This window comes from Propithecus coquereli, unplaced genomic scaffold (genome assembly GCF_000956105.1).
Source record: "Propithecus coquereli isolate 6110/MARCELLA unplaced genomic scaffold, Pcoq_1.0 Scaffold165, whole genome shotgun sequence".
In the NCBI taxonomy this organism is placed as follows: Eukaryota; Metazoa; Chordata; class Mammalia; order Primates; family Indriidae; genus Propithecus; species Propithecus coquereli.
Window position 1 is genome coordinate 1,092,643 of NW_012141080.1, and position 19,149 is coordinate 1,111,791.

The 19,149-nt window shown below is 48.1% G+C and overlaps 1 protein-coding gene and 1 pseudogene across 2 annotated transcripts in view; both read right to left on the minus strand.

Moving 5' to 3' along the window:
- Window positions 1-5: 5 nt before the first annotated feature.
- On the minus strand, window positions 6-552 carry LOC105807973 (annotated as a pseudogene). The gene has a single exon (XR_001137356.1). The product of XR_001137356.1 is annotated as a 60S ribosomal protein L17 pseudogene (transcript).
- Window positions 553-10,741: 10,189 nt separating this feature from the next.
- Window positions 10,742-19,149, minus strand: part of GLG1 (golgi glycoprotein 1) — a 132,195-nt gene continuing 123,787 nt past the window's right edge. The window contains exons 21-24 of the mRNA XM_012641511.1: window positions 18,604-18,724; window positions 17,850-17,956; window positions 15,743-15,906; window positions 10,742-14,714 (exon numbers count right to left, since the gene is read on the minus strand). Coding sequence (XP_012496965.1) covers window positions 14,639-14,714; window positions 15,743-15,906; window positions 17,850-17,956; window positions 18,604-18,724 — 468 coding nt within the window. The 3' untranslated portion in view covers window positions 10,742-14,638. The remainder of the gene's footprint in view (window positions 14,715-15,742; window positions 15,907-17,849; window positions 17,957-18,603; window positions 18,725-19,149) is intronic.

A 19,149-nucleotide genomic window follows, 5' to 3' on the forward strand; every position in this document is an offset into this window, starting at 1 on the left:
TTTTGTTTCTTCAGTTTCTCCTGGGATATCTTTTTCTTCTGTGCAACCTCCTCTTCTGGTTTTGGAACAATTTGTTCCTTTTCAGTGAGGATCATCTCGATGTGGCAGGGGGAGCTCCTGTATGGATTAATCCGACCACGAGCTCTGTAAGTTCGGCGACGCATCTTGGGTGCTTTGTTCACCTGGATACGCTCAATGACCAGAGAATCTACATCCAAACCCTTAAGTTCAGCATTACTCTCTGCATTTTTAAGCATGTGCAGCAGAAATTCAGCACTCTTTTTGGGCCACCGACCCTGTGTCCAGCCCCACTGTTTGGCCAACTCCACCATTGTAACGTCGGAATGGTACACACTGTTTCTTTAAAGTGACATCTTTCAGATACTTGGTGGCTTTTCGTATATGCATACCCTTGATGGCCTGGGCAGTTTCACGAGTGTTCTTGAAGTGAACACGAAGATTTGAACCTCTTGACTTGCATGATTTTGTGGGGTTTTCTGGGTCAAGTGAATAGCGAACCATCTTCACAGATCACCTCAGGCCGCTTGAGGGGAAGAGAGCTAAACTAATAGTTTTATAGGTAGTATATGCATAGGTAGTGTATGTGCCAGACACTGCCCATGTATACAACTAATTGAATCCTCACAATCCTATGAGGTAGACATTACCAGTTCTGTTCTACATTTCAGAAAACTGTGGCACAGAGAAGTGAAGTGACTCACCCAAGATCCTATAATACCAGTGAGTGGCAGTCAGGACTCTAACCCTGCAGTCTGGTACTAGGGCCTGCCATTAATCATTACTCACTGCTACCTTGCATGCCACCTTCTTGCTACCAGATGAGTAAAGGAAGGGCAGCTCTGAGGACAGACCCATAAGAAACCTTCCTTAGCAGGAAACTGGGAATTGCAAAGGTGGCAGAAGAACCATAGTAACAGATGAGTTTCAAGACGGAACAAACAATGTTAAAAGCCCAGAGTGCTAAGAAGGAAGAAAAGGATTTCTGACCTTGGGCTCACCATGACCTTCAAAAGAGTGAAGTGGTAAGGGCAGAAGAAAAGAAGGGCTCAAAGTAAACAAGGAAGGAAAGGGGGGCACCAGAGTCTATTCTAGTAGGTTTGGCAGCAAAACTAAAGCAAAGCTTGATAGCAAAGGTGATAAAGCCAGTGGAGAAGAAATGCAAGATGCCACAGAAATAAACCACATCACCTGGTTTAAACATTTTATATTTTTTAAAGTTCTGGAAAATGTATAATATTCTCTGCTAAGAAGAATAACCTCTGCCAAATAATATTAAGACCGGGGCTGGCTCTGCTCAAATCTGCTCTTCCAACAAGAGCAAGGTGATAGCCCTAACGTCCTGAGTTGTCCTCTGCATGGCTACAGCACTGCACAAGTGGACTGCTGGTCACAAGGAAGACCGGCTGAGTATGCGTGGATTAACACGTTTCCCACACTTGTCTCAGCAGAAGAACTACCTGGGACACCTGTTTAAAACAACAGATTCCCAGGCCCCACCTCTGCAGATTCTGATCCTGCTGGTCTAGGAAGTTGTATTTTTCAACAAGTGCACCAGGTCATCACGGAAGTTTAAGAGATTAATACAAGTCCCTACCGCTGGAAAAGCGTACCCTTTGGGCTGGCTCCTCCTCCACCACCACCACTCCCGTCCCCATACATCGTGCTTACACGCATGGGCGAAATGGGCCTGGAGGTTCCCAATTCAAATTTGAGTACCACACACATCACTCCCGGAAGGTCAAACATAAGAAAGCTCACTGCCCTGGCCTAGACTTTTCCAGGTAACTTCTCCGCCGGATTCTGCAGCAGTCTTACTAGTTAGTAAAGCACAAGCGGACCGCACGTTTCAACACGGGGAAACAATTCCACCTGCAGAGACAGATGCCCGGCTAGACAAGCCGCAGTTGGCTCTGCGTTGCAGAGGTGTGCATGTCCGCGGTGGGGGCAGCCAGAAGCGAGGTCACCCCGGCCGCCCTGGGCATCCCGGGCTGAGGTGCAGGCGCCTGGAAAAGCAGGTGCGCAAGCCCCGGGGCAGCCCGGCAAGGGTCCCCAAGGCCCACACAACCTCTGCGGGAGAGTCCCGGCATCCGAACGCGCCTTCCTTAGCGGAACCAACCCGGAGCGGAGGATTGCGGGGGACGACCCGTGGGCGAGACAGAGGCGGAAAGGGGGCAAACCAGGGGTCCCGGGGCGCTAAAGTCCGCGAGAACCCAGAGGACGGAGCGGCCCGGCAGCTGTCTCCTTACCTCACGGGACCCCCACAGGCTCCGTGTTCAGTCACACCCTGGCGGAAGCGAGGCAGCGGCCACGACGGTTGCTGGGGGCGGGGGGGGTCGCTGCGGGCCGGAAGGGGGAGCAGGGGGTGGGAAGGGGGCGGGGCGGAGGGAGTAAAAAGTTCCGGGGAAGCGGGAGACTGCGACCTTCCGCGCTTTCCGGCCCCCCCTGCAAGGGTACGGTCGGAGCGTGACCGCAGCCGCGCACGAGAGCGCCGTGACGACACCGAGGAGGTCCCGCCCCTGCCACGTGGGATTGTTTGGATCTCGCGAGGCTCCGCCCCTAGCACCACTCTGCCAGTCAAGATGGAGGCGACCTAGAGGCTTGGACTCTCTGGGCCATTTTACGACTCGGGCTTCGGACCCGATGGCATCGATTTCCGCAAGTGAAGCCAAGACGTCGGAGATGGGCAGCAGGCCCCAATGGAATGTGGGGAGCGCGGGGGTTCCTTCTGCCTTCGAAGCCTGTGGCCAGTTCCTGCCCTATAATGGGTCTGCAGCCCAAAGCCACCTGGAGTCCCCGGCGTAAAAAAGCTTCTTACACCGGTGGTCACGCTATTTCTTGGAAGTCGCACTGGGCCTTCCTGGGCGAGGCTGTAGCAGAGCGGATCGGAAATCAGTTCTACTGGCCTGGCCCGACATTGGAGGCAGGATTGGCAAGCCTGAGTTCCTGCCCCTATTTTAACTACTCGCACCTTCGCAGTGGGCTCTGCTCAGAGGAAGAGCAATCATTCCTCAAGCCTCAGAGAAGTTCCCCCATCCACTTCTCCCTCACTATCACATCGCCCTGTTTTCTTTATAGAACTCATCACTATCTCAAATAGGTTTTGTTTCCTGCCTTTCCTAATGGTGCAGGCCCGGCCCCCGTTGACAGAACCTTTGTCTTATGCACAGCTATATTCTCAGCACGTAGAACGTTGCCTGGCACATCATCCAGTAAATATTTATTTAAATGGATAATGATCTACCAATGCAGCCACTATAGCATCTAGCGGCACACTCTCCAGTTTCCATTCTCTGGGTTCAGTGCCATCTCCCTACACAAGCCAATCTTGTGTTTTATTGCTGGCCGCCTGGGACAAGGCATGGTGCTGGGTGATGGGCTCCAACGATGCACAAGAAAGAGAAGGCTTCTGCCCTTAGGGAGTGGTAATGAAACTCCAGGGACCCCTATGTCACCATGCTAGCCCACAGTCTACATAGTTTATACCCCACTCACTAGCCAGTCAACTCACACAAGACCACCCAGATGAGGTCTGGCTACCCAAGGACTGAAACTGCCTTTTGCTACTGATATATGAAAATTCAAGACATTCTGGGCTTACTTATATAATTTAACTAAGGTTTAATGCTTGGGGTCACCTACCTGTCCAAGATACTGAGCCATCTGAGACATATTATTGGGGAAGCCTTTCCTGATGCCCAGGATGTGACAATTTTGGGAGAAAAACATCACAAATTTTCTTCATGAGCCATCTGGCTCATGCCATATCCAGGCACATGAATTTAGGAGGAATGTGGTTGTCTGCAGGAGATGGTGGATAAAGTAAAGTGGTATTTAACATGCCGATTCCATTCTGTTTACGTGCAGTAAGTAGTGAACAAGCTGTGTAGATCTCTCCCGGCTTCCACGCCCCATCACCATAATCAGCCTGCACTTAAAAATGCTAAGTCCTAAGGCTCCGATCATTGCCAAGGATGAGTCTTGTCCTTTGTAGGCTCTCATAACCACTGATGCACTACATTTCAAGGGGGTTGAGTGTTTTTATGTTTTTGGCTTCTCTTTTTCCATAAAACGTCTTGAGTTGTTCCATGTATGATTCTTGACTTCTCTGAATAGAGCATCCCTTGAAGAATTAAATCTTTTTTCATAGGTAATTTTTCTTATGAGATTTGGATACACTTAGCTTTTTATCCTTTGCAAACATCTTCTGCCTTCTTGTTTTCCTGTCAAGGAAAGGATATTTGGGAAGGATATTTGTAGTATCTGTTTCAAAAGATTTATATCAGAATTTCCTCCATATACCAAAAGCTAGAGCTTGGAGCACCTCTTCTCTCTAAGCCAGGTTCTAGTGCCTTATACTCCAGAATGTCAAATCATGGATGTAGGTAGAAGAATGAGAAAGAAAAAGTTCGTTTCAGTGTGTGGGCTCCCATCCACCCCACGTAGCCTCTCCTTCCTTAGAACAAGTGGGCATGGGATAGAAAGCTCTTTCAGGGAAGGGTTTTCTAGCAGCACCGTTAACACTTTACTCTGGTCAACACTCGGGATGTATAAAAGCACCATTGTAATTATTGTAAAGTACTGTAACTCATTATTCGTGTCTGTAGATGTGCAGTTCAGCTCAGCCCTTTTCTGTTCCTGTGTAGGGCTAGAATGTGGTCCCGAAGACATTTGAGGCACTTTAGTAAATGCGATCTATTCCCGAGAAGCCCGGGTGACTTTGGGCACACAGGGTGATGGAGCATTTCTGACCCCTGTGAATGTGGTATTAACATTGTGCACTGTGTTTCTATCAAACTAGATTTCCAGTAAGATTTCCTTTTTCATGTTACAAGGATTGTAAATGAATAAACAGACATCGTAATGACTCTTGCCATATCCACTTGTGTTCTTCAAGTGCAGTGACTTGGCATATATATTTGCCATCACAAAGGACAGTGTACATAAAACCGTTTGTACCTACCTGTGTTACCACAGTGTAAGGAAGAATTTGGAAACTGAGGTAGGAAGGATGTGGGTGTTTATCTTCTCCTCCATGCAGCCATGCAGCACTGGCGTGGCTGAGGGGAACCTCTCTCCTCCTCCTGATGTTACTGTCACTGTCACTGGACTGCACCGCCTGCCTATGACTGACTTCGTAGTCCAAATGTGGCCTTGACTACCACCCGTGTACGTGGGAGCCCGTGTTCGTGTGGAAAACAAGGGTGTGTGTGTCCTGCTCACACCGTGGGAAGTGGCGACCTGGTCCGAGGGAAGCAGCCAGTGGCCTGTTCCTAGCGTCCATCCACACATTCAGTCACTGGACTTGCTCTGTTTATCCAACCAGTTTTTGAGCAGTTACATCTGAGAATCGCGTAGACTAACATGTCCTCAACAATCTCTTCATCTGGTCTTCCAAACCCCCTTTTATTTCTAGTTTCATGAATGGTCAGCCCCGCCAGACACGTGGGAGTCATCTGGTCCCCCCTCACCTCTCCGTCCACCTCCAGTTCAGCACCTGCCCGACAGGCTGTCTCTTCGATGCCTCTCATCTGCTGAGACCCCTCCGTCCCCACCGCCGCTGCTGTGGTTGAGACAGTTACCATCCCTGACTTCAGTACTAACCTCCTAACGATTCTCCTGCTTCTGTCATCCCGTCCTCCCTCTGCAGGGTCGTCTAAGACACAGCAGGTCACTGACTCCCTGACGTGAAACCCTCAAGTGACTCCCCTTCATCATGAGATAAGTCTCAGACTCTTGGCCAGCCAAGGGCTCTGTGGTGTGCCGGCCGTGGCGCTCCAGGTCTCAGGGACCCCACTGGGTGTGATGCCGGAGCCTGCGCCCAGTTCACTCTCCCTGCCTGCAGCTGCGACTAGATCTTACCTCGCACCCTGCTCTTAAGTCACACTGAGAGGTTTGCCACATCCATCTTTTGCTTGCTAAAATGCCCTCCTGGCACCCAACCTGCTGTGCTGGTGGGAAGTTCTGAATTTAGAATCACATGACTCCTTCAACCACCCTGGCAGAGCCCTCCTGTCTTTCAAAAATTCAGCCCAAGACCACCACCGTGTCCTCAGTGGAGCCTTTCCTTCCCCAAGAGAATGGGCCTCCCTCCAGTATCCCCACCACACCCTTTTCTGATATTTCTTGTCTTTTTATCCCTACTGGTTCTGTAAAACCCTTTGAGGACTCAACTTCTTTGACAGTCCAACACCTAGCATTTGCCTGGCATTTAACAGCTGATTAAATGAATGGGGAAAAGTGGAGAGCCAAAGCTTTAGAATGTTTTTAAGATTTAAAGATGTAAAATGTTTTAAAATTTTTTCATTGGGCAACACTTCATTCTATAATATAAGTATTCCCCTGTTTTAAAATTTTTAAATGACTGTTTGCCAACTTGAAATGGGGGAAAATGCCCCGTTGCCTCCCAGGTCAGACACGATTCCTTTATTGCCTTTGTCCACGTCCACAGGCCAGTAGGTGGCGCTGTGGCGTGTGATTTGAGGTTTCCTGGGCTCACAGGGCTGTGTGGACTATGTCAGGATCAATTAGAAACCCAAGTCAGACTCAACAAATCTCCCCGGGAAGGTTAATAACCCAGCGTGGCCTGTATGGCACAGAAGGACTGAAGTGAGGCTCCGTGGGTGCAGCCTTGACAAGAGGCCGTTTCCTCCAGCTGCTTGTTCACATGAAAGTCTGTAGAGTTAGGGACCCTCAGACACTTAGATCTGGGCTGTCATCTGCCTCAAGCCCCTCGGAATCCCAGATTGTCATGGAGGGTTAAGAGTGTGACTTATTAGCTGGGCATGACGGTGCATGCCTGTAGTCCCAGCTACTCAGGAGGCTAAGGCAGGAGGATCACTTGAGCCCTAGAGTTTGAGGCTGCAGTGAGCTATGATGATGCCACTGCTCTATAGGTGACAGTGAGACCCTGTATCAAAAAAAAAAAAAAAAAAAAAGCATGACTTTGGGCTTGACCTGGCATTGCCTCTCTCTGCCTCTTCCTTGGTGTCTGACCTTGTGAAGTTACCTTTCCTAAGCCTCTATATCAGTCTGTACACACACACACACACACACACACACACACAGACACACTACACACGGGTAGGGGAGAGAGAGAATCAGAGCGAGATTTATTTTAAGGAATTGACTCACATGATTGTAGAGACTGGCAAGTTTGAAATACACAGGGCAGGTCAGTAGACTGGAAGCTCAGGGAAGAGCTGATGTTGTGGCCTCGAGTTGAAGACAGTCTGGAGGCAGAACTCCTTCTTCCTCAGGGAACCTTAGTCTTTTTCTTGGGGCCTTCAGCTGATCGGATGAGGCCCACCCATATTATGGAGAGTAATCTGCTTTACTCAAACTCTTATCGATTTAAATATCACATCCAAAAAATACCCTCACAACAATATCTAGATTGGCATTTGGCCAAACATCTGGGCATTCTAGTACAGTGAAGTTGACACACAAAATCAGCCACCACAGCATTCATTAACTTGCTTGTAAAACGGGCAGTGACATATTTTTTGAGACTCAACTAGTAACACACATGAAGTAATTGATCCATTACAAAATCTTTCTATGCACAACAGTTGCTTTTTTATTACTCTTGCAAGGTGAATGGCATGGCCTAGCCCCCTGGGTTTCCAGATTGTGGGAGACAGTGGGAGATGAGCAAAACTGAACGACCCAAGGACGCCGAGAGACAGCTCGAGGAGCAAAGGACCTGAGCCCGGACTTGTTAGCCAGTCAGCCTGTTAGTGATGGGAGCTGGTCTGGAGTCCCCAGGTGCCACTGGTGCTGATGGCCTTTAACTGAGCTCGCTGTGGCTTGTTCTTTGTGGGCTGCATGTAGACTTACTCCAGGATGCAGCCTGGGAGTGAGGTGCAACTGTCAGAGCCCAGGGAGCTGTCTTTCCGTGCCCAGGACACGCACCCGGGTGCATCTCATGTGAGCAGCTCTACCCCAGGGCCCCTGGTGATCTTGGCTGACTTGGCCTTTGTGTTTTCCAGGTTCTTCAGGACCCTCCATGTAGCTGGATATTTGTGCTTCATCGTCTCCTCAGACCAGCCCGCCCCACTCTGCTTTGGAACTTCTCCACTGGGTGACCACTTTGAACACCCAACCTCTGCTCCTTTATTTAGGCTCTGGGTTGGAACATTCCAGACGCCTCACAGGGAAGCTTTGTGTCCAGTCTTCCCCAGCCCATTACCATGGGGGACCAACTGCTGCCAGCCTTTGTGGGGTGAAGGCAGCCAGGATACTTGGCCATAGAAGAGGGTGCAGACGCGGTGTCGTCTGCCTAGAGTCTAATCCGAGCAGACAGCCCACACTAGTGATACATTCCCCTTTATCCAGCCGCTTTTTAAACCAGAGCTTAGCAGGATCACGGGAGGGAGAAATCCCCATTCCAACAAGCATGGAAAACTTGGGCGAGGAAAGAGCAGGGTTCGATTCTCTTCTCCAGATCCGCTTAGTGCCAGAGCTCTGAGCCTGACAACACACTCGCTTGCTCTGGGCTCCACTTTTTCTTCTCAAAATGCTTTATAAATATCTGGTCCCCCTACTCCCTGGAGTAAGGGTTAACACCATTCTTCAGGTAATAAGGCACAGACTCTCCTTGATGTGACCTGGTGCTACACTTCATCCCAGACGTAAACTCCGCTTAGTCTAGCCAGGCCACGCTTTCCTCCTCCAGGCAGGCTTCTAGGATCTCCAGCTGCAGCTGCCCAGCCAGTCGGGAACCAAGAGGAACAAGAGAGGCAGACGGGGTGCAACCCCCAGCCCCCTGCTACCTCCAGCCATGGTGCCCCTCAGCACCGCCTGAGGCAGAGGCGGCATCCAGAAGGGAGAGGGGTCTCCCTGGCACTCTCAGCAGCCAGGGACCCCCCACAGAGCAGCAGCCCTGCCCTGAGGGAGCCAGCCTTGGGTGACTTATGTCTCCCACCTGACCATCCAGCCCAGCGAGGCTGAGACCTCAGGCTGCTGACTCACATGGGACCTGCTTTGAGTTTTTCCTAAACGTATCAGCTTTTTGTGACTAACCTTTAGAATTTAACTTTCATTTTTATCAAAGCATACAGATACTAGTTTCAAGTCAAGTGACGCTACAAGGCTTGTAATGAGGAGCAGGAGTTCCTGGACCCACACCACCCTGGGGAGTCTCGGTCCCCAGGGGTGATCACTCTCAACTCTCACAGCTCTTTCTTCTGCTTAAGTAACAATTTCTCAATTCATGCTTACACTGTTATTTCAGTGGTTTTCAGGTTTCAGATATTCTCTACTGACTTGAAAGGCAATTTAGCTCCCAGACCTCAGCAACACTCATTGCCCCACCTGCCGCCCATCCTTGAAATTTGATTTTTATCTCCCTTTCTCGGTTAAATCAATATTCATTGTTTACAGAGTTTTTTTTAATTGTGCAAATATCATTCTCACTTGAGCCATGTCGCACACTGTAATTACACTTCTGTTAGTTTTCCTTTGTCTGAAAATGTCTTAATATCACCATCATTTTTGAAAGATATATTTGGCAGATATAGAATTTGGGGTGAACAGGTTTTTTTTTATATCACATTTAAAGATGTTCTTTTGGCCTCCAGGATTTCTGATGAGAAGTCCAAGTCATTCAAATCTTTGTTTGCCTGAAATAAGTTTGTTGTTTTTCTCTGTTTTCAAGATTTTCTCTTTATCTTTGATTTTCTGCAGTTTCGCCATGAAGTGCTTAGGGATAGCTCTCTTCAAAGTTATCCTGTTTGGAGTTTACTGAGCTGCTTTAATTTGTAGACTTAGTCATTCACTAAAGTTAGGATGTTTTCAGTTATTGTTTCTTTCTTTCTTTTTTTTTTTTTGAGATAGTCTTGCTCTGTTGCCCAGGCTATAGTGCCATGGTGTCAGCCTATCTCACAGCAACCTCAAACTCCTGGGCTCAAGCGATCCTCCTGCCTCAGCCTCTTGAGTAGCTGGGACTACAGGCATGCACCACCATGCCTGGATAATTTTTCTATTTTTAGTAGAAACGGGGTCTCACTTTTGCTCAGGCTGGTCTTGAACTCCTGGACTCAAGTGATCCTCCTGCCTCAGCCTCCTGAGTAGCTGAGACTAGAGGCACATACTACCACACCCAGCTAATTTTTATTTTATCTTATTTTTGGTAGAGATGGGGTCTCACTGTTGCCCAGGCTGGTCTCGAACTCCTGGCCTCAAGCGATCCTTCCGACTTCAGGAAATCCCTGCTACCATGCAAACTCTGTAAGCCTTAATTTTTAACATTCAGATGCAAATTAGCTTTGCTGAGAGTGGGAGAAGCCAAAGAAGAGGCTCAGGAAGAGTGTCCAGTGAAGGCCACTGACCCAGGGACCAGGCTGTTGGGAACTGGGGTGGGAGGACTGAGTAAAAGGGGCCACAGGATGGCTCCATAGAGAGAGGTTCCAGGTATGTGTCCTCCCCACGACAGAGCCTCAGGACGTGGGCTTAAACACACAGGCCCAAGAGTCAGAAAACCCCAGATGTGACCTCCAGCTCTGCCACTAGAATACAAAAAACAAGGAGATCAAGGTCGCTTTTCCCTAAAAGTCCTATAGTCCTGCTCTGTGTGACCTAATTAGCCAAGAACTGAAGGCCTTATCCATAGATTTGTATCAGCTGACATGTTCACTGTCATTGCTTACAGCTTCGAAAACTTCTCCTAGCAGAGCAGGTGGTTGGAGATTCCTCCCAGTCACCACAGAGAAGATTTAACAAGTAAAAACCTGCAAACTCTTTATTAAATTCTCCCATATCATCTGTACAGAAAAAAATGCACATTATGTTCAGAACATATCTCAGTAACATCTCAAAATTACACAGCATGAACATGTAAAAACAAGGAACTGCCAGGATTTTATACATAGAAAGGAAACCCATTTACAAAAGAGGCTTGTTAATTGTACTTTTCTTTTTTTCTTTCCTTCAAAAAAAAAAAAAAAAAAAGTTAAAGGCCTAAGATCGCACACAGCATTTGCTGCAGTCTGTTTTCCTGCTGGGACTAACCTGGGACCGTTGTGCTGGGGGAAGCTGTCCAGGAAGCCTCCCTGTTGTCAGCTCTCCTGGGGGTCCCCCCAATGCAGTGCACTGCAGTTTGACCTGGGGGACCTATTTGCACCACCCTGGCATGTCTGCAGAGGGCCCTGCTGGCCTCTGGGGTCCAGATGTCAATTCTATGTTGAAAGGAAGGCAAAACACAAGATAGAGGCACTGTCTGAACTTTGTCCTAGCCCAGGAATATTTCTCTAGTGCACACTGCACGACGTCCTACATGTGGGTGGTGACGGATCGTGGGAAGGAGGAGAGAGGACCACCTGTTAGGATCCCATCATCACCAGCCTGAGCAGAAAGCCCCATCTTTGTGCTCCAGGTGACAGTCCTCTGGGCCCCCACAATGATCGCACCAGATGGCCTGGGGGAGTCTGTCACCCTAAAGATCAGTCTGGGTTTGCTAATGACTTATCTGTTGTTGGTATCTGGGTAGGAAGGGGTATTTGGCTTCAAACGCGACTGCTCTAGCATGTGACCTAGTCCTCCCTGGTGATGGAGGAGGACCAAGGAGTGTGGTTAAAGGGAGGGCCAACCAAAGGCAAATGGGAAGAAAGGAGGGAGGCCAGAACACTGGATCTGGCCACAGGCCCTTGGGAACCAAAGAGGCAGGTCAGAAGACAATTGTCCCTCCAGGCCCAAGAGAAACCCCGTGACACTAGAATGCTGTATTTTATAAAATTACTTAGGTGCTGCCCAAATGGTGAGAAATAAAAGGGAACATTCTGATCTGAGGTTTTTCAAATTTATACGAAGATGAAATACAAGTAAACACACCAAAATACACATAATCTAAAAAGCCATACTCTTCTTTTGGTTCTATGACCCACATTTAGGTTGAATGTGCCAGGCTGGTAGGTTGACTCTGAGGGTTCCAAGTCCGGCTTCCTTTTCCTCATCTGCTAACTCAGACTCAGTTCCATGTGGAGAGTGTTTACTTTTGTGATGCGCAGGGGGAGCAATGGGAAGGAAAGGCCTTTCCTGAGAGGGACCTGAGGCCAGCTAGGAGAGGAGGCCCCATGAAACCACCTAACCCTCCCTGGATGACTCACTAGAGCAGGATCTTTGGGACGGAAGAAGTATCATGACGCTGGAGGCCAGGAGCATGGGAGACATTTCCAGAAATCATACTGGTACATTACATAAAAGTGAATCTTCCTTAGGAAGGTCAAGGGGAGTCAGCCACATAATTCCCTTTCCAATCTGTCTGATAAAATGTAAAATGTATGTGTAGACGTCCTCACCATTGGATTCTTTTATTAGTTGAAATAGGAAGAAATGAAATAGTAACTTTCTGTCCCATCTTCTAGGAAAGGAATCACCTCCCTGAGATGCATCTGCACCCCACCAGCCGAGCTGCTCACTGTCCCTCAGAAGAGTAAGTACAGGGTGCAACAGCCAAAGGCCTGCAACGAACTCGCACCAACACCTGCTTACTAAATACCAGTTCATTGGAAGCCCTAGAATTTGCCGAGCTTCTAAGGATGCACTGGCTCAGACTAAGCTGACTGGAGCCATAGCACTGGGACTGGGAATGGTAGCCAGAGGGTCTCCAGGGAATGCAGGAAGGGCTTTCCCAGCACCAAACCCAAGCCTTTGGTATGAGCCTCTGTTGGTGCATCTTGCCGGCAACTTGTCTTGGGACAGCAGCGGAAGTCCAGGGATGGACCAAGGTCTCACTCACAGACACCCCCTTCTGTGGGAGAAGCTCCGTTGGGAGCAGTTAGTCTTGTTCTTGACATTTTGCCCAGATTTCTCATCTGTACCACAGCGCCTCCAGCCTGGGATCCTGGCGCCTCTGAAAGGTTGTGGAGAACACTGTGTATAAGAGTCCCCGAGACACTGTCATGAGCTGGCAAGGCCAGATTGACAGTGCCCTGGCTGCAGTAATTTTTAGTAAGCGCCTAGAGCCTTGGCCTTGGCAAAAAACCCTAACAGCTACTGACATTATTGTTTTTGGGCTAGACATCAGGAGAATAGAGAAAGGCCAGAGTCCATCATCAGCTCCTACAGAAGGGTCACGGTTCCTCTTCTTGACTAGTTCTCAACCAGCTGATTTATACCCATGATTGCCCCATGAGGGGGAACCAGGGGTGCCTGGGCCCTGCCTTGTTATGCCAAATGAGATACAGAAGAGATGTAGCTGGGCTGCCAGTTTGGATGGCGCTCGGTCCCTTGGATTTAGAAAAACTTGCTCAGGACCTGCCTGGGACTTTCAAGAGCCAGTCGTAAGAAACTACTCCAAGTAGGAAGGTAAAAGACTAGACTTTTTTGTACCAAGCAACTGAAGATATCAGCAGAGCTATAATTTCTATTCTGACCATTTCTAAAGATGACAAATGTTCCAAGAACCAAACTCTTCATCAAACTTCCAAATTTGCTGCAGACAACTAATGGGATTTTCTCAGTTCAGAGAGAACAGAAATATCGAGACACTTCAGAACTAGAAGGATGTTTTACACGTCGGGAGGAAGACTGCAGAGATGGACAATGATACCTCCACCCTCGTCAAACAGTGAACATTAACCCTATCCTGTAAACCACACAGATATGTCAGTGGGAATCTGCATTAGAAGACATTCCTGGTTCTTGCTGTCAAGCCTCAGCAGCCCCCCACCCAAAGGGGAACCCCTGGACAGGGAAGGTCCAGACCAGCTCAGTTCAGTCTGACAGTGGTGGTAGTAAGGTGTGCTGCACATACTCCAAGGGTTTCAAGTTTTATGAGATTGAAAAGTCCCAGGACAGTTGCAGAGAATCAGGAAGACCCTAAGAGCAGGACTGAGGGGACCAAGCAGGTTAGCAGCTTCCCTTGGTGACTAGCACTACCCTCGGCAGGGGGCATACAGCTGGCTTCTGGAACCCACTGCCTCTAGGAAAGGCAGCAAAATAGAAAAAAGAAATAGAAGGAAGAAAACCACAGTATTCAAATATGCATCAGTCAGGTTAGACAAGGAGTAATTTGGATCGATCGATCCACAAACTGACACACCTTGTACGGAACACATTTCAGGGAAGACAAACGTTGCTTGGGTGCCGCGGCACACGTGGACAGCAGGAAGGAGAGGCAGGAGGAGGAAGGGCACCATGGGAGGGCCTCGGTCTACATGGACAGTTTTAGGCACATGATTTATAATACTTTGCGGACATCTAACAGGTTAATAAAATATATATTATATAAATATATCTCCTACTGTACAAGCTGCTTTCTTGCGCAGCCACTATGACTTCATGCCCCAAACTCAACCAAAAGGTGTGCCAGGTTGAGCTGTGATGCCTGGACTCCTCCTATTCTTATACCCCAAACCTGTCACCTCCACGCTGGAGGAATGAGGGGGGTGGCCAGGAATATTGCTTCTATAAAGCTCAGATTCTGGAAAGGTTGATGGATCACCGAAACACAAAATTTAGCCGATGCCTAATAGAGTGGGTACACGCAGCAGACAGACAGGAAAAAAAAAAAAAAACGGAGAAAATCCTCCATCTTTTAATGTAATAAATTTCCACACCCTCTCCATGTAGAGGCACAAAGAAGCGTGTCTGGGAAGTTTGCCTGGAGTGTGCAGAAAGGTCAGCTTGGACTGCCAGGCACACCCTGAGACCATGCTAAATCTTTATAAGCCACTGTCTCTGACCTGTATTGTAGCCTGAAAAATAAAGCAAAGTGAATCAACCCCCTGCTCCTCTTTCCTGTCCTGCCGCCCCCCACACCCAAGTCTTCAAGGACCCTCGCTGCCATCACTGCCTCCCGGTGGAGCACAGCACTTCTGGAGAAACTGCTACCTCAGCAGGGTCGATCCAGACGCGCGGAGTCCTGCACTGTCCTGGAGGAGGTTACTGGGCTCCGGCTGCCGAGGGACTCAGAGTCCAGCCTCTCGGCACAGATCAACAGAGCATCCACCTTCACAAACTTCGGGTCCCCTCCCCTCCCCATCTGACCTTGGCCTAGGGAGGCTCCTGCTTTACTTCAATGCCGTGAGGAGATCACTGAGATATCCATGCCTTGGGGCTGTGACCAGCAATGGCTCGTGTAGGGTGGGAACTGGAAGGCATCACTGTTTCAGCAGAAGAAAGCAGGACCCAGAGCAGGCTGGTTAGTGGTTTCCCACTACTAGAAGACCATGGCCCTGACGTGGCCCAACAGTGCTTCTGAGAGATGAATGTGACATCTCAGTTACAGCGTACTGGGTGGTGTGCGTCCCCTCTAAGTCCTGCCTTCATTTTACACAGTCACATAGAAGAAATAACCCCATTGACCAAATAAAGCCTGGAGATGTGTTACTATATACATTTTTTTCTTTAAAAATTTCTTTGCTTTTTTTGGTGTTTTTTTTTTAAAAAAAGCATTTGAGTTGCAGGTCAGGTGAGTTGGTTCTGGAAGTACTGGTAGTTCTGTTGGTATGAGAGACTTGTCTACGGGCAGGTAAACCCAAGTTTGCCAACAAAGGCAATAACCCAAGCGGCCAGCTGCTGATGCTGCACGAATGGTGAGGAGGAGGACACCATGAACATGGGCGAAGTCTGGATGGGACAATGCAGTGGACACCTGCCGATGCTCTAACATGGGTGTTGGTGTCACCTCTCAGAAGAGCGAGGCGATTGGGTACACTATACAGGAGGGCTGTACAAACAGGACACGGATAGGTAGTTCCTTTGGTGATCAAGGTGGCTCTACCTGTCCTTGAGCTCTCGTGTCACTCGCTTAGTGATCCGTCCACACATCAGGCCAATCAGGAACAATATACAGATGCTCCCACTGATCACAGAGAGAATGTAGTTTTTGGATGGAGACGTCATTACTTGCATGGCGAGATCAGAGAAGCCATCTGCTGGGGCCACCTAGAAGGACACAGAGCACGTGATCTTCTGAAAGAACTGGGCTGGTGGCAGTGCTAGGTCTAACCATCCCCCTCGATTCCTAGTTTAATTTATGTCTTTCTTTTGGGGAGGGGGGGAATGCACAAGAAAATCAACACAGAGCTAAAACTCTTCCTGATCATAAAACTGTGTACGTCTGCTGCACAAAATTAGGAATATGAAAGACAAAAAGAGGTACAGTCACCCACAATTCTATCATAGCGATCACCACTACTAACATAGTAACACTAAGGACTTGACGATGTGTTGGGCCGGGGGAAAGGGCTCTGTGTGTTCTCACTCACTGAGTGTTCACACCAAGCCTAGCGAGCAGGTTTCTCGACTTCCATGTTGCAGATAAAGAGTCAGTGGCCCAGGGTAAGGGTAGTTAACTGACATGCACAAGGCCACAGGTTCTTACGCATTTTGATTTATACTCTTCATTGTGTTCGCTGTGTTTTCAAAAAACAGAAAAGGAGAGATTGTGCTGTATGTTAATTCTGACTTTTTTCACTCACCGTTACATCATAGGCATTACCCATATCAAAAACAATATGTGGACGTGACTTATAATGATAGAATATACTTAACCACTCTTCAATTATGGACATTTATAGTTTAACCAGTTTTTATCCTCAGTTTTCCATTGCTTTCTCCAGTGGACCTCTATGGTGGCCTGCCATGGCAGAATCAGGACTGAAAGGTTCCCAATGTACACACAAACCTGTTCTTTTGAGTCTCAGCCTGGGTGCTAGAAGTGATCTGGCCCAGAGATGTCCAGGCTGTTTCATCCCAGGTACACGGAATAGAGCAGAGAGGCGTGAGAGTAAAGAGATTTGAGCACCAACAGTTGCAACACAAAACAAGCAGTGAATCACTCTGAGTCAGTCTGTAGCAATGCTATGCAGCTCAAAGGAGTGGAAACCAAAGAAAGAACAGACCAATGCAGTAGCTCTCTCTACTGCTTCACCAAGCCAAGGGCTCAAAAGGTGACTTTCTTCCCTTGGGAGAGGGGGTGAGGGAGTGTTAACTATTGTGACAAATATGATCCGTCCCCTGCATCTCCCTTCCATCTGGGTATGAAGACTTTCTTTGGTCATTCCCTCTTGCCTTGTTACCTTTGACCTAGAAGCATACAGGGAATAGGAGGAATTGGCCAAGAAGGAGAGGAGTTCCCGTGGTCACATTCTTGACCTAAGGTCACTGGGAACCTCTATCCCAGTGTGAGCTGATACAAAAGCATGGATCTAGAAATCTAAGGATCTCGGGCAAATCATAATCTCTGAAGTCAGTTTCCTGAGGGAATCATCATTCTACTTACCTCACAGGGTTTCAAGGTAATGGCATAACATATCCATCAAAGTGTTTTGTAAACTACAAAGCAATGTATACATGAGAAGAACTGTTATTCTTCTCACTGAGGCTGAACTTTTGTAGGGAAAATTTCGCCCAGCCCACGTCTGCTTGGGTACCACACACATTCACCAGTGTCCTGCAGTCTCCCTTCATTCTACTCTTCATGTTCCAGACCACTGAGCATTGGTCTCACGTATGTATTTTTCTCCCAAAATTGTATAAAATTACAAAAACAAGCTTTATCACAGGCAAGGCTGGATTTCTTTCTTTTTCCACGGGCATGATGTCTCCTTTCTCTTTGGGTGACTCACTTTTCAGTAGTGAACCATGGGCAACTGAGGGCAGAAAGCAGTGGCCCTGGCAAAGCCTTGCAGACACAGCCCAATGCAAAGCGAGATGGTGGCTCCAGGCTCATGAATAGTCAAGGAGTTTTAAAAGTGCACCAACTAAGCTTTCAAATACACTTATTGCTAGTCCCACAATAAGGAAAAAAGACCAGTGAAGTATCTCAAAGAGACTGGAAAATGACAGAAGAGATCATCATGTCAGGAGACTCTCTTGATCGTTACCTTTGCTGCATAACTCCACATTTCAATGCGGTCATTGAGGCGTTTTTTACACTCGGGTTGTAACCTCACCCGCTTATCCTCCAGTGCCTCCATGAGACAGGACATTTCTGTGGGAGGAAGTGGACAAGAAGGAGAGTCTGAAACTGTGCAGATCAGAGAAGTTTCTGTAACATTAGGGAAGAGGATATCCAACCACCAGAGAATTCAGATCTGAAGGCTCAACCGAGTTAAATTCATTCTAGGAAACTTGAGCCAAGATCCAACATGGAGATAAATTATATTTAACCTCCAAGCTTGGCTGTGCAGAGTCTCTCTCAAAACCGCTTATTTTTATTGGGCATACCTGGTCCAGAAACAACTTTTACACCTGTCCTAGCTCCAGCCTCACAATGAACCTATCTATTGAGCCCACTGTGACCACTGGGAAGCAGATGAAGCTGGTTTGGGTAAGGAGAGAAAGAGGGCCATGATGGTGACTTAACTTTTGCTTCCCTGATAAATACAATAACTCAACTCTCCCTTTTCTTCAAATCTTTAGCTCTGGTCATGAATAGGTCAGTTCCAACCTGCAGGATTACTCCTAAATTCACTATGCCACAAAGGCCTCGTTTTGGCATCAGCCAGGCCCCTAGGGGATGTTGTCTATAGTTGGGCAGCAGCTACAGAACAGAGTAGCTATAACTGATGTCTGAGAGGGAGTCTTTGCTCCTCTGGAGATAGTTCAGACAGAGTCAGAGTGAACATCGTGACTTACGACGTCCACGGCCAGGGGTGATGGCTGCACAGTGGTGTTTAATGTCCAGGGCACAAGCTGTATGAAGAACTGGGTCCACAAAGATGTCTGCTTTGCTTTCCTTCAGCATGTTCAACACTTCCTAGAAAAGGAAAGTCATTGTGGAGAGAGGTTTTGTAGAGGAAATGCATCAGATCTGTTGTCTATACATACTTTATATATAAACAAACAAGTCCAGGAGGGAAAGTTGAGGGTTAACAACAGAGATTACTCTGGTATGGGTGGCAATGTAGTGATGATGTACACAACGCAGATTTTTAGCATCCAATTTACATCCAACAACTAACTTTTAGGGATGCAAAGCTATGTGTGAAGGAAAGCAGGGGTCTGTAAGTGATTCTAAGATCAGATCTGGGTTTCTGACATTCTGGTATGCCATATTATTTTAAAATACCTAAAGGTTCGGCTGGGCACGGTGGCTCACGCCTGTAATCCTAGCTCTCTGGGAGGCCGAGGTGGGCGGATTGTTTGAGCTCAGGAGTTCGAAACCAGCCTGAGCAAGAGCAA